Source organism: Erinaceus europaeus, chromosome 15, assembly GCF_950295315.1.
Source record: "Erinaceus europaeus chromosome 15, mEriEur2.1, whole genome shotgun sequence".
Lineage (NCBI taxonomy): Eukaryota > Metazoa > Chordata > Mammalia > Eulipotyphla > Erinaceidae > Erinaceus > Erinaceus europaeus.
The window spans coordinates 20461823-20477723 of record NC_080176.1 but is presented as its reverse complement, the minus strand read 5'-3'; the positions used below and the strand labels follow the sequence as shown (position 1 = coordinate 20477723).

The 15901-nt window shown below is 42.8% G+C and overlaps 1 protein-coding gene across 1 annotated transcript in view; it reads right to left on the bottom strand.

Moving 5' to 3' along the window:
- Positions 1-416: 416 nt before the first annotated feature.
- VKORC1L1 (vitamin K epoxide reductase complex subunit 1 like 1) overlaps positions 417-15901 on the bottom strand; it is a 50757-nt gene continuing 35272 nt past the window's right edge. Inside the window, exons 2-3 of the mRNA XM_060173130.1 lie at positions 8055-8164; positions 417-4206 (exon numbers count right to left, since the gene is read on the bottom strand). Coding sequence (XP_060029113.1) covers positions 3980-4206; positions 8055-8164 — 337 coding nt within the window. The 3' untranslated portion in view covers positions 417-3979. The remainder of the gene's footprint in view (positions 4207-8054; positions 8165-15901) is intronic.

The window sequence follows — 15901 nt, the reverse complement described above, 5'->3', positions numbered from 1 at the left end:
AGCTGCGGGTTCGAGCCCCTGGTCCCCAGCTGCAGGGAGAAGCTTCACGAGCGGTGGAGCAGGGCCGCAGGTGTCTCTCTCCCTCTCTGTCTCCCCTCCCCTCTCAACTCCTCTCTGTTTCTGTAAAATAGTAAATAAAGCATTTAAATAAAATAAAAATGAAACATTTAAATATTTTTTAACGGGAAAAGTGATTTTCAGATGCTCTTGAAATATATGACACTACAGTGGTGCGGGAGATGGTACAGTGGATAAAGCATTGGACTTAAGCATGGGGTCCTGAGTTCGATCCCCAACAGCACATGTACCAAAGTGATGTCTAGTTTTTTCTCTCTCCTCCTACCTTCCTAATAAATAAATTAAAAATCTTTAATATAAATGCCACTACAGCAGAAGAATGATGGCAGCACGACGCCCACAGGTAACATCTACATTTATTTTATACCAAAAAGTTATGTGGAACAAATAAACATTCTTACATATTTACATTTTTCTTTGTTTTATTTTACCAGTCAGCAAAACTGCGTCCTAATTTTCTGATAACGAGTTTCTCTCCAGTAAAGGGGCAACCTGCCCAGTGAACTCCATTTGAAATGAATGTTCCTCTGGAGCTAAGAGCACTAGTGACAGACACTTCTGATGGGACATACGATACAGACCATGTACCTGATACTTGGGCCATGCTTAATACAAGTGTATAGCAATATTTCACCTTTTCTGGGCCAATTTGTCAGGGAAATAAAAAATGCTTAGCCAAGCTCTCCACCCTTCCTTCCTTGTATTTAGTTGAAAGGTAGTTCTCATGGATAAGGGGTCCAAAGTGTCACCTAAAATGTCTGAATAGAAAGGATTGCATCAACACTTGTAGTTGAAGGGGGCAGAAGAGATACATAAAGGTTGTAACCTGGGTATTCCTCCCTAGACAGGTTACTAAAAAGTGAGAGTGAATTTCTTGTTGGCATTTTGTCTAATACTGACCTTAGAGACAAAAACTGTCAGCATCCACTGGGTTCAAACAGTGGCAAATAACTGCTGAAGGTAACTACAGCTTTGCTGGTCATCTTGACAATAAATGTAGATCAACTGTAAGCAAACTAAGAGCCAACAATCAACTGAATTTCAGTGCCATCCTGATCCTAGCTCAGACTGTCAAGGATCTCTAGAATCAAATGTCAGACTTTTGTCTATTTGTATGGGAGTAGCTGATGCTTTCAACACTTATCGTGGATTTAAAGAGAAGTTACATATATCGAGTAAAAGTGGTTTCTGGCACACAGCTAGTTAGACCTGAGTTGTTTTACTGGAAGTTCACCCTCTACTAACTGCAATGAGAAACCAAATGAGATCCTCCAAGCCACCTAGGTTCCCTAGATTCTGTCGCCTGACCACAACTTCTCATTTCTTCAAGTGATATTTAGTATAACTATCAAGTAAAGAAGGTTTCACTTGCTACAGATCATGTTAAAAAACAAGAGGCATGGGATCATTGCTAAAAACAAAAAATTCATTTCCCCTTCAATCAGTTCTTCAATTTTACTATTCCTCTAAAGTAGTCATAATAATCCACAAATTTTAAAAACATGATCACTCTCCCTCTTCTGGGATGGAACGTAGAGGGAAGCCGAAATTCCTCCAGGCAAAATGATCAAATCACAGCCACTAGGGTTCTATTGCTTTCAGAGATATTGGCATCACAATGCTGCATCATCATCATCATCATCATCATCATCATCATCGTCATCATCATCATTTCCGGGCAACACATGTTCGTCATTCAGTGAGGAGAAAGGATATTATTCTACTGGGGTCACAGGAATGTGGCAGAAATTCTTATACAAATCAAAACTGGTGTTCTCCCCAAGGCTTAGGAGAAGCAAAGGAAAAACCAGAAGAGTCTTTTACATTTCCTTGAGTAAGAGTTGAAGACATCTGCAAGAATGCAACATCAGGACAAGCTTTAACTACACTCTGCTGAGTTACACAGAGTCTGATGCGAACCCAGTATAAACTGGAACATGAGGGACTAGTTTCGCACAGCTGGTGTTACATACAAACCACAGACGTGTTCACCGTTAAGCTATTCCCATTCTACCTTAGGAAAGAGGAGCACTAAACTGCTTGGAACAACTGGTAGCACTGCTACAAGATGGTCTCACTGTTTTTCCATAAACACCAGCCATCCTATTAATGCTTTCTAGAGTTCTCTTAACTATAGAAAGAAGAATACATACATAATAAAACAAGCACTGAAATATTCACATTCATGGGAAAACATAACTCTTAATGGAATCTGAATTAAGCTATCTTTTACAAAACTGGTTAAAAGTTCATTACAATCAAATGTTCCATCTGTCTTGGACCAGAAGAACATTGCATCAATTATGACAGTTGGAAACTGAACAATTGCTGACTCGACGTGTTATGGTTTACAAAGCAGAGCCTGTACCCTCCCTTCAAAAAGAAGGCAAATGAAGTATTCAAATGACCAGACTTTGTTCTTTTTAAAAAACATAATAGTTAATTGAATCGGAAGCAAAACACTGCTACTACTTTCTCAGTCATGGAAAAAAGGATGGTACAGACCTTTCTCCAGAATGCATTAAGAAAGGAAGGAAGGACACTTCTGCCCAAGTTCAACGCACAAAATATTTGGTTTGAGGTTTAAGACAGAAGGCACTTTGGACATTCTGATGGAAGATGCTGACTGTGGAAACAAACTGCCGCCATTTCATTTGGCTTTAGTCTAATCACTTGAAATGCTGCTCTCGTGTGATTATTAGAGCACTCGTGTGTGGCTGCTGCATTCCATCTTCAGAGCTTTATTTCCACTGGGACTCCTCTTCCCGATCATGCAAATTGAGCAGTGTGTCAGCCCTAAAGTTGAGAAATTCATCTATGACTTGAAAAGAAACTAGATATCGGGTTAGTTAGCACAGAAAGAAACAGGGAAAAGCCATGAAGAGCTACCCGAGAGCAACCCTACTCTGAAGCAACTAGCTTCAAACCGGTGATTTCAAAGTCCTAACACTGTTTGGTTGATGGGCACCAATGTCAAGGAAAAAAAGTATATATATATATTTGCATGAAAATGCAATTGCTATAAGAGACATTACCTAAAAATGCCATCTTAGTATTTCCAGCTTTTCTCCGAGAAATGTCATTTCCTCATCTCTCAAGTTCTTAAGGTCTGGTGGTCACACTCTGGTTATAATTGATCCAGTTTTATGACTAGGCACAAGCTTGATTTTTATGTCCAAATTTCGTTTCCTTTCAGAGGAGATGAAAGGGAACCAGCCACAAGGTTATCCTCACTGCTAATGCCAGACTGACAGCTGTCAGTACTTTTCACAAGATGCTTTGAATGGACCCACTGGTTTCACTGTTTCTTCCACCAGTGTTGAGCTGACAAGTCTTCATCGCTACACTTCAACTAAACTGTACAATAAGTTCTGCAGGGATGGATCCAATATTTCTACCTTTATTTACAAATATCACTGAAATGGATTCTAGTTGAATCTACAAGTTTAAACCCATCAGCTAAAAACATATTACATATTGTAAACATGGCAATATTTAATACAGTATCTATTCTAAAATAGTTTCATGTCATGATCACATTTTGTTATACCTGAAATTTAATTTATAAACATTAGAGAATTACTAGCAATGGTTGCTCACTTTACAATTAAGGGCCGGGGGCTAGGGCTACATTTTATTATTTCAGAAACATCTCCAAAGTAAAGTTAAAGCTTGTCTTTGATTGGCTCAGCATATCCTTGTTTGTGTGTTGGTTTCCATATTTAAAATGAAGATTGACACAGAAGATAGGGCCCCTTCTAATTCACAGGAATTTTAAAAAATCAGTTTAAGATTCTCAGGGGGGAAAATGTCTGTTGTGAAGAATTAAAAAAAAAAAGTTTCAAAATAAACTTAATGGAAAAAGGGATCTCAGACTGTCAGTTAAGAGTCCGTAAGGTTGTCAGTCCTGCTTGGGCGGTAGTTGCCGTTTCCAGGCCTCGTTCAAGTAAACTAGTCGTTTGTAGTTGATGATAAGAAGAATGAAGTTCAGCACGTATGTGATGATGCAGATGATGCAAAACTCCTTCAGCACAAAGTACAGAATGTAGGCCAGGTACAAGGAGCCTACTACAGACACGATGGAGGAGGTCATGAGGATTAAAGCTGCAACTGCACTTGCTGTCATGCCTGCAAGAGAAGGACACAGGGCTCAGTCACATCTTGACCCCGGTGAGAAAACTTCCGGGTCAAATAGTAGCATCTCGTCACTGACTGCAGTGCTGGGATCCCAATCTCCCAGCTACAGACTGAAATCTGAACGCACTATGAAGAGACTATTGGTCTGTTTTTACTAAGGTTCTGCAGGTTGACCCTGCATGTAAGATACCAGTTTCACAGTTACAATATCTATGACTTATCAAAATTCTAAGACACACAGGAAACATATGCAATCTTACACTCACACTATGTTGTGAAGCTGATTTGGAAAAGGGAGGGTCCCATCTCTCCTGACAAGAGAACCCAAGGACCCAAGCTGCTTCCAAGCAGGACACCTTTGCTTACCTTTCCCTATTTTTTCCACCATCTGTGCAAAATACAACTGGTTTGCCTGTGTTCAGATCAAGTCAATCGAAAATCCATAGAAAGGGGAGGGAGGGACAGCATAATGGTTGTACAAAGAGATTCTCACGCCTGAGTCTCCAAAGTTCCAGGGTCAATCATCCTGCTACCCCCATAAGCCACAGCTGAGCAGTGTGCTCTGCTTAAAAAATAATAATAATAATATCTCCATCCACTTAATCTCTTCTTAGGCCCCTCTCTCCTCTCTGTCACCAGCCACGCGTGTTTGTACTCAGGGGTGATTTACTGGGTTTCTGTGGTCATTCTAGTCCTGTCTTGTTTCGGTCCGGGTGGTCTCCTTTGGTATTCCTAGTTCTAATATCTCCATCCAGAGGAGATGATTATACCAACATGTTGCAAAATAAGGGAATAAAAAAAATGTGTTTTCTTCCCTTCAGAGAAAGTTCACCATAGAGAACAGGGAAGCCACAGTGACTATCCAGCCGCTGGTGGGTCTAACCACGATCAAAAAAGGTGATACTGTGTCCTTTGGAACAAAAATGGATGGAACTGGAGGTGCTAATACTTAGTGAAATAAGTAGAGATAAAAGACAACTATCAGATATAGTTGTCATCTATGGAATCTAGAGATCTGATTTACATGAACTTGCCAAAAAAGGGGGGGTGGAGTCCAAACAAGACAGAAGCAAGCAAACTGTTTTCTGAGACTTATGAGAACTACGGTGGTCATCTTTGGGTGGGAGAACTTTGGTGGTGGGTGTGATGTGGACTATACACTGTCATCTAACAATCTGGTAGCCTACGATTAATCACAAATAAACAAAATAAATACGCATTTTAAAAATTTTGCATAAGAAAATAGCAGAATTAAGGGAGCGGAGAGATGGCTCACCTGGTGAAACACATATTTCACCAAGCAAGAGGACCCATGTTCGAGCCCCTGGTCAGCATATGGGAGCTCCAAGCAAAGAAAAAAATCCAAACAAAGCAGAAGCAAGCAAACTGTAAGACTGGTGAGAACATACATGGTGGTTCTCTTTGGGAGGTTGGACGGTGGGGACACAGAACTCTGGTGGTGGGTGTGGCGTGGAGCTCGACATTGTCATCTTAAACTCTTGTAACAAACTATTAACAAAAATTATTTTAAAATAATAGTGTATATAATGAAACCAACAGGCTAAATAATATGTCTCACCTCTAGCTTCAAAAATTTAGTGAGAACAGTGACTCTGGGCTGTCAAGAAAGCTCACCTGGGAAGGTGCCTACTTTGCCCTGTGTGGGGACCAGGTCGCATCTGGCCCCTGCTGCTCTGGGGAAGCCTGGGTGCTGTGGAGTCTTTCTCTCTCCCCTTTCCCTTTCTGTGTGAATGAATCAGCCTGGAGAAGTAAAGCCCCAGTGACGGGGTGGGGGATGGGGTGCTTAATTTGGGCTTTTAATTTTTTAAAAAATATTTATTTATTTCCTTTTGTTGCCCTTGTTTCCATTGTTGTTGTAGTTATTGTTGTTGATGAGGTTGTTGTTCTTGTTGGATAGGACAGAGAGAAATGGAGAGAGATGGGGAAGACAGAGAGGGGGAGAGAAAGAGAGACACCTGCAGACCTGCTTCACCGCCTGTGAAGCGACTCCCCTGCAGGTGAGGAGCCGGGGGCTCGAACCGGGATCCTTACACTGGTCCTTGCGCTCTGCACCATGAGCGCTTAAGCCGCTGCGCTACCGCCTGACTCCCTGGGCTTTTAATTTGCATTCTTCTTTAGAAATACCAAACAGTCACCCATCCCAAGATCCTTTTCTATGCACTGTCATTTGTCCGTGTGTACACACAGACACGCACACGATCCCATACCTGTTACACATTATTAGCTTTTCTTCACTAAACTATGTCTTGATCTTTCTAGAATATCCATATGCACTTACTTTTCAGAGTATTTTCTAGTCTGGATGTAACCTAGTTTACTCAACCATTTCATTTTGTTAAACTACCTCTAAGTTTTGCTCTTTTAGACTGTACTGCTTTGATGTCCTTTTGTGTAATTTTGTATTTCTCTGGGAAAAATATACAGCAGTGGAACTAGGCCCACTTGACAGAAATATCTAAATAAATTTTTATTTACAAATTGTCTTACAATAAATCAGCATCAGGTGAACAAAGGAGCTTAGAAGAGGTGTCAGATAATTGTCTAAAATATAAATACACATATGGTCTGTGAGATCTTAAGTTCATTTTCCTGGCATTATGTGTCCTAAAGTGATGTTCTGGTTATCTCTCTCTCCCTTCCTTTCTTATTTTCTCTCATGTAAATAAACAAATCTTTTACAAATAGTAACTTAGAATAGAAGGGTGAAAAGGATACATTTTATTCTTAAAGTATAAAGCCCTTTGTGCAGTCAAAATACAAAATTGAAATAAAAGACTGGGCAAGGTGTAACAGATAAGTTATTTTCTGGCTCTTAACTAAATCTACTAAAGTATAGTGAAATTAAAGACAATGCTACTTGGATGTAACCATAAAATAAAAATGTATGGAAAACAATTTCCTTTTTTAAAAAAAAGATCTGCTTATTTAACTTATTAATAGTAGGGTGAGAGAAAGAGACAGACGTCGGGGGGTGGGGGGCAGCCTGAGAGCCTAATTCTGACAAGCGGGGTGCCTGGGATTAACTCCGGAACCACATGTTTGACAGCTGGATGTTTTATCCACCGTGCCACTTCCTGAGCTGATCTTTTAAAAGATTTAGTTATCAATAAGAAAGAGAGAACCATGGGGTTCTGGTGGTGGGAACTGTGTGGAAATGTACCCCTCTTATCCTACAGTCTTGCCAACATTTCCATTTTATAAATAAAAAATGTTAAAAAAAAAAAAAAAAAAAAGGGAAAGAAAAGAACTAGGGCCCAGGCACCTGGTAGACAGCACACGCTACAGTGCACAAGGACCCAGGTTCAAGCCCCTGGTGGCCCCACCTGTGGGGGAAAGTTTCACAAGCAGTGAACGCAGCGCTGTAGGTGTCTCTCTGTCTCCATCTCTATGTACCCCCTTCTCCCCTCTCAATTTGTCTCTACCCAATAAATGAATAAGATAATAAAGAGAGAGAGAAGGAACTAGAACCTCACTGTGTGGCATATGCAGTATCAGGGCTTGAACTTGGTACCTTGCACCAGAGGAGTCAAGACTATCCACCATGCCACCTCCTGGGTCACAGAAGACATTTTTTAACCTGAAGATGGATGAAGCTAGAGGGAAATTTGACCACGGAGGGGAAAACAAGTTGGGAGATGAAGATCTTTGGGGGTACTCAGGAGGGGGCCTGCACTGCCAAATGCGGAAACCAGCCGGCTCTGTGGCCCCATGGGAAGCTTCAGTGCCGGGATAGCTTTCTGTTTCTTTCAAAGGGGTCGGCCTAAGGCAGCAATGCCCAGATAATACAATCAACCTGTTTTCTACAACAGGATACTTACCAAGTAATAGCTGTAGTATATAAAATATAAGTCCAAAGACACTGTTCGGCTGATTTAATACACCATCCTTTCCAAAAATGGAACCCAAAAGACCAAATCCTCGACCCCATCTGTAAAGCAAGGAAAATCAGTCAGTCATCTAGATCTGCATTTCCTTGCTTTTTTTTTTTAAATGCAAAACTTTCTGAGAGTGTTGTGCCAGTATACCCACCCCATTCTCTAAGTTGCTACTTTCTACATATCCTCTTTTCTGAAGGCATAAGACAAAGGCTTCTTTTTCCCAGATGGCATTACTCACTGCAGAGAAAGGGCTCTCTTAATGGGAGGCACGGTCTCTCAGCAGTGGTACCACTGACACTCACGCCCACCATTCATCCATCCACTGTGCCGTGGCTGTTCAGTGTTTCTTGCAGGGTTTAGCGTTGTGCTGAGTTTCCCTCCACTATAAGTTAGTGTCACACACTCCCCTTCCCACACTGTGACCACAAGAAACATCTTCAGCCAATGCCAGAGATCCCCTGGGAACAAAACCACCCGCTTTTGAAAGTGTCTGACACTCGCTGTTCTCATTCAAAGTATGCAGACTGAAACTTTTTTTCCCCTGACAAATTTCACCAGAATCTGCATAGGAAACACCTCAGATGAAGGACAATTTCAGGTGTTCTAGGCCTTTCCTGGAATCACATCTAAAGAGCGAAAAACAGGGAGTCGGGCGGTAGCACAGCAGGTTAAGCGCAGGTGGGGAGACAGCATAATAGCTATGCAAACAGATTCTTATGCCTGAAGCTCCCAGGTTCAACCCCCCAGCCCCCACCAACACTATATGCCAGAGCTGAGTAGTACACTGGTAAAACAAAACAAAACATGAAAGAGAGAGAATGAAAGAGATCACAGTACTAAAACTTCCTTCAATGCTGTGGGCGCTGGGCTTGAACCTGGGTTGCACACATGGCAAAGCAGTGCAATATCCAAGAATACTATTTTGCTGGCCCTGGTGATTTTTTTTTTTAATTCATTTACTATTGGGTAGAGACAGAAACTGGGAGGGGATCGGGGAGATGCAGAGATACCTGCAGACCTGCTTCACCACTCATGAAGCCTTCTCCATGCCGGTGGGGACCAGGGGTTAGAACCTAGGTCCTTGTGCACTGTCATGTGTGCACTTAACCAGGTTCACTACTGCCTGGCCTCTGCCCTGGCGATTTTTTTTTTTCTTCCAGGATTACTGCTGGGGCTTGGTGCCTGTACTATAAATCGACTGCTCCTGGCGGCCAACTTTCCCATTTTTGTTGCCCTTGTTGTTGTTGGACAGGACAGAGAGAAATCGAGAGAGGAGGGGAAGACAGAGAGGGGAAGTGAAAGACACCTGCAGACCTGCTTGTGAAGCGACTCCCCTGCAGGTGGGGAGCTGGGGGCTTGAAGTGGGATCCCTGCTTCATGCCATGTGCTCTTAACCCAGTGCACTACCCGCATCTAATACATAAATCTTTTTTTTTTATATTTATTTTATTTATTTATTCCCTTTGTTGTTTTATTGTTGTGGTTATTATTGTTGTTGTTATTGATGTCGTCATGGAGAGAGGAGGGGAAGACAGAGAGGGGGAGAGAAAGATAGACACCTGCAGACCTGCTTCACCGCCTGTGAAGCGACTCCCCTGCAGGTGGGGAGCCGGGGCTCAAACCGGGATCCTTATGCCGGTCCTTGTGCTTTGCGCCACCTGCGCTTAACCTGCTGTGCTACAGCCCGACTCCCTAATACATAAATCTTGACTGTAACTTTGGGAAATGAGCACATACCTGACTGACCTAAAGTCCAACACCATATAGAGGGGCTCCGCTTTCCAGACTCAATCCCGACTCCTTCCCATCCAGAAGCAAGAAGCTGGTTTGGTTAGCTTGTAGGAATCCACTACCCAAACCAGAGTTTGCTCATGCTATCTATTAATATGTTCTTTCTGCTACCTCACATTCAGTTATAAAAGGCAATGACTACTACAGAGCTTTGACTTCCTGATAATTACAACAGTTAACACAGTTGATTCAACTAAAAGGTGATGTGATTATAACAGTCAAGAGAATTGACTGGCATTACATAAGGTTCTTTTTCTTGGAAAGATGAATCAGAGCCGATTTTTCACAAATGAGAATACAAAACTGCTAAGGGCAGTGTGAGTAATTTCAAAGTCCTCTCAGTGGGAACATTTAAAAATACCATACTTTCTCCTCATCATCTGTCTCCACGCCACCCTGTTACAGTTAAATGAAATATTTTCTCCTCAAGTTTATTTTAGTTTCCAAACCATTTTCTCCTTGTTCCATTTCTCCCACAAAAGTTCTGCTGTACTCCTTATCTTCAGAACTGCCCCTAAGCAATTTATGGAACAGGGTGGGAAGAAAACCAGCCGAGCAAAAAAAAAAAAATGTTGCTTTAAGTAACACTTAAAACAAAAACCGCAAACTGATGGTTATAACAACACTGGTCTCCTAGTACCGAAGGATAAATCTAACTTTTTTCAGTCTCCAGGGCTATTGCTCCAGGTTACTGCTGTGCCTGCACTATGAACCCACTGCTCCAGGAGTCTATTTTTCCCCTTTTGTTGCCCTTGTTGTTTATCTTTGTTGTTATTATTATTTTTATTGCTGTCGTTGTTGGATAGGACAGAGAGAAATGCAGAGAGGAGGGGAAGACAGACGGGGAGAAAAAGACAGACACCTGCAGACCTGCTTCACCACTTGTGATGTAACTCACCTGCAGGTGGGGAGCCGGGGGCTTGAACCAGGATCTTTATGCCCGTCCTTGCGCTTCACGTCAGTGCACTTAACCCGCTGCGCTACCACCCAAATCCCTGCTATGTTTTCTTTAAGCTTTGCCATCAGGGCTTATCAGTGGGGTCGAATTCCTGACTGCATCACGACTCCACTGCTCACAGTGGCCCTTCCCAGTCGGTCCCTTCCCTCCCCTTCCCTTCTTTCCTTCCTTCCTTCCTTCACAGAGAAAGAGAAAAATGGGGAGGGGAGAAGAGAAAGAGAAACATCTGTAGTACTGTTTCGCCACTCATGAAGCCTCCCCCTTGCAGGTGGAGACCGCAGGTTTGAACCGGGGTCCTCAAGCTTGGTAACATGTGCTTTCTACCTGGTGCGTTGACAGCCAGCACAGAATTTACTGTTTTGTTACTGCTGTTTCCTCTCTCTGTCTTCCTCTCTCTCTCCCTCTCTCTCTCTCTCTCATGGGAGGATGAAGGAGAAACACCAGAGCACAGAAGCAGCCTTCCCCCACCCACACTTAGTCCTCCATCCTTGTGCTAAATACATAGGCCTTTTTACATGCATGTGTGTTTTAAAATGTCTAATATAGTAAATAACAAAAGCCAAATCCAACATAACAGAAACATTTTGGGTTCTCAGCAATAGTTTTTAAAAGATTTGCCATTCATCTCTGGCTTTGACGGTGCCGAAAATTCAACCTGAGACCTACCTTAAAGGCCTTGGGCATATAAATCCTGTGCTTTCACACACTGAGGTAACATCCACCCTGGTTTCTTAATATTTATTAAAAATATAAAGGAGTAGGGGCCAGGCAGTGCACATGGTGCAAAGAACAAGGACCAGCTTAAGGATCCCAGTTGAAGCCCCCACCTGCAGATGTCCATCTTTCTCTCCCCCCCTCTTGATTTCTCTCTGTCCTATCCAACAACATACTAACAACAACAATAACAATAATGTCAACAACAAGGGCAACAAAATAGGAAAAGTTGGCCTGCAGGAGCAGTGGGTTCCTTGTGCAGGCACCGAGCCCAGCAATAACCCTGGAGCAAAATAAATGAGTTCTAAAATTAAAGAAGTTTGAAAATAGCTGATAGCATTAGCCCCATAAAAAGACCACAGCAGATAAAATCATTTACAATAAATTACTTTTGGGGGACCAGGTGGTGGCGCACCTGGTTTAGCACACATGCTACAGTATGCAAGAACCCAGGTTCAAGCCCCTGGTCCCCACCTGCAGGGAGAAAGCTTCACGAGTGGTGAAGCAGGGCTGCAAATGTCTCTGTCTCTCTCCCTCTCTATAATCAGCCCCTTCCCTCTCGATTTCTAGCTGTCTCTATAAAATACATAAAGATATTTTTAAAATATTTAAAAAAATAAATTTCAATTTTAGAAGGTTCCATGGTTCCAATAATTTTTAAAAGCAACAGGAACGGGAGCTTGGCAAGAGCGCAGCGGGTTAAGTGTACGTGACGCAAAGCGCAAGGACAGGCCTAAGGATCCCGGTTCGAGCCCCCGGCTCCCCACCTGCAGGGGAGTCTCTTCATAGGTGGTGACACAGGTCTTTAGGTGTCTATCTTTCTCTCCCCCTCTCTGTCTTCCCCTCCTCTCTCCATTTCTCTCTGTCCTATCCAACAATGACGACATCAGGAACAACAATAATAACTACAACAATAAGGGCAACAAGAGCAACAAAAGGAAATAAATAAGGAAATAAATTTTTTAAAAAATAATTTCTTTTAAAAAGCAACAGGAACAGAAATCAATAAATAAATGAAAGTAGTGACACTGGAACTCTTACACACCATTAGCAAGTAAAAGCTGGGTGGTCCAGGAGGTTGCACAGTGGGTAAGATGAAAGCACTGGACTCTCAAGCATGAGGTCCTGAGTTCAGTCCCCGGCTACACATGTACCAGAGCGATGTCTGGTTCTTTCCCTCTTCTCCTGCCTTTCTGATTAATAAATAAAATCCTAAAAAAAAAAAAAAGGCACAGTTGGTTTAAAAAGGGCTTTGGAGGCTCATCAAAAAGTTAAGCAGAGGGTGTGTGTGTGGGGGGGGGGGGGGTGGGTGTCCTTTGACCAAGAGCACCACAAGACAACAACAATTACAGAATAAGTCAAGCCACGGATGCAGGGTGCTTTGCATGCTTCCTCTCCTTAAAAATATAAACACAGACTTGCCACATGGGGCCCGGGAGACAGCTCGGCAGCAGAGCATACGACTTCCATCCCAGGCCCCACATCTGAGCCCTCAAATAACATGTGCCAGGAATCAAGGCTCTCGCATTCCTCATTAAATACACTTTTAACGAATTTTTTAAAACTCTTTCCCCCCCTTTGTTGTTTATCATCGTTGTTATTATTGTTGTTGGATAGGACAGAGAGAAATCGAGAGATGAGAGGAAGACAGAGAGGAGGAGAGAAAGATAGACACCCGCAGACCTGCTTCACCGCCTGTGACTCTTCTGCAGGTGGGGAGCCGGGGGCTCAAACCAGGATCCTTTCGCCAGTCCTTGCGCTTTGCCGACACCTGAGCTTAACCCACTGCGCCACCACCCAGCTCCCATTTTTACGAATTTAACCTAAACACACACCGTTAAGCTCTGTCATACAGAGGAAATGGTGCAGTGGTGTGAACTTGTGGGGTTCAGCCCTGCCCCAGGTGCATTCATTCCCTCTGGCCAGCGAGCCCAAGTCCTGCGTTGCCCTCCGCACCACCTATGACAGCAGGGTGCACACGCACACGCGCACACACACACACACACACACACTCTCTCTCTCTCTCTCCCCCCCAATAGAACAGATAAATAACGAATATACTCCTCTCATCCCTAGACCCCGTTTACTGGCTACAAATTTTTTTAAAAAACATGGTTAAGATACAAAAAGCAACTACTTGAGGACCCTGAACAACAAGTGGAAAGAAGTAAAAGCTGAAGTCTCACTGGTGCGGCAAGTTTTTCTGATTTTTCCCCCTTGTTTATTTTCTGTCTTTGAACCAAGTTTGAGCCCCTGGCTCCCCACCTGCGCACGGCAGGGGAAGGAAGGGTTGGGCGCTTCACAAGAGGTGAAGCTGGTCTGCAGGTGTCTATCTTTCTCTCTCCCTCTGTCTCCCCTCCTCTTTTGATTTCTCTCTGTCCTATCGAACAACAACAATAATAAGGGCAACAAAACGGAAAAAATAGCCTCCAGGAGCAGTGGATTCGAAGTGCAGGAGATAATCCTGGTGGCAATAAATAAATAATAATAATAAATATATATATATATATATATATAGCTTAAAACAAATTTTTGGTATATAAAAAACTAAGTCATTCATATTTATTTACTTATGGATGTGGGGCTGCATGCATGCATTTCACCACTGGCGGGTGGCTTTCTCATCCAGAGACAAAGAGGGAGCGAGACCACAGCACCAGAGCTCACACTCCCTGGTACCGTGGCGCCTCCCATGTGGAGGTTGGGGCTCCAACTGAGCCGTGTGCCTGGCAAAGCACATACCCTCCTATGGAGCTATCTCTCCAGCTTGAATGCAGGTCGTCTAGATATTGATATTATTTATACCTGCCAAAAAAAAAACAAAACTAAGAAACAAATGTTTTGTGATTTTTTTTTTTTTTTAATTGCTGGGGCTCAGTGCCTGCACAACAAATCCACTGCTCCTGGCAATTATCTATGTTCTTTTTTTTTTTTTCTTCATCTTCTTTGATAGGATAGAGAGTTTGAGAGGTATGGGGGAGACAGAATCAGGACGACAGAAAAATACCTGTAGTACTTGCTTCATCACTTGGGAAGCATCTCCCCCTGCAGGTGGGGAACAGGGGGCTTGAGCCCAGGTCCTTGGCATGGTAATGTGTGTGCTTAACCAGATGTGCTACTACCTGGCCCTGAAAAGTTTCTTCTAAATGATATTGTTAGGTCAGGGCAACAGCCCAGTGGTAGAGCACAGGGTTTGTAAGCTTGAGGTGCCAGGTTCAATCCCTGACACCTCATATTCCAGAGCTGAATGGTGCCCTGGTCTCTTGATCCCAGTCCCCACAACACTGGAGGAAGCTCCAGAACTGTGGTCTCCTTACCTCTCTCCCTTTGTCTTTCCACATTCTAGAAAGAAATAAATACTTCTTTAAAAAAAAAAAGTGACCCTACCAATGTGTCCTGGAGCTCCACTTCCCCAGAGACCCACCCTACTAGGGAAAGAGAGAGGCAGACTGGGAGTATGGACCGACCAGTCAACGCCCATGTTCAGCGGGGAAGCAATTACAGAAGCCAGACCTTCCACCTTCTGCAACCCACAACGACCCTGGGTCCATGCTCCCAGAGGGATAGAGAATGGGAAAGCTATCAGGGGAGGGGGTGGGATATGGAGAATGGGTGGTGGGAATTGTGTGGAACTGTACCCCTCCTACCCTATGGTTTTGTTAATCAATACTTTCTTAAATAAAAAAAAAAAGTGATATCCTTCAAGGAGAAAAACAAAGACTAATGCATTTTACCTCACTGTTATTTTAGAATTACTTAATGATTTTTGGTTATCAATAGTAACCAAAAGCTAGTTTGTAACTATTATATCTCAGCTGAAAAACCATTAGGGCTAGGGAGATAGCATAATGGTTATACAAAGACACTTTCAAGCCTGAGGCTCTGAAGTTATAGGTTCAGTCCCCTGTACGTACCAACATAAGCCAGAGCTGAGCAGTGCTCTGGACTCTTTGTCTTTGTCTTTCTCTCTCATTAAAATACATAAATAAAATATTAAAAAAAGAAAAACTGTTATTGGCTGTACTGTGTCATAGAACAGGCATTAAAAAGTATTTTAAAAAGATGCATTGAAGAGCGGGGTGGTTGGTGCACCTGGTTGAATGCACAAAGACCCAGGTTCGAGCCCCCAGTCCCCATCTGTAGGGTAAAAGCTTCACAAGTGGTAAAGCAGGGTTGCAGGTGTCTCTCTTCCTCTCTACCTCTCCCTCCCCTCTCCATTTCTGACTATCTCTACTCAATAAATAAAGATGATAGCAAATTTTAAAAAAAGATGCAGTGAACACAGTCAACAATTTTACAGAGGTTAATAGTAACCTCTAACTCA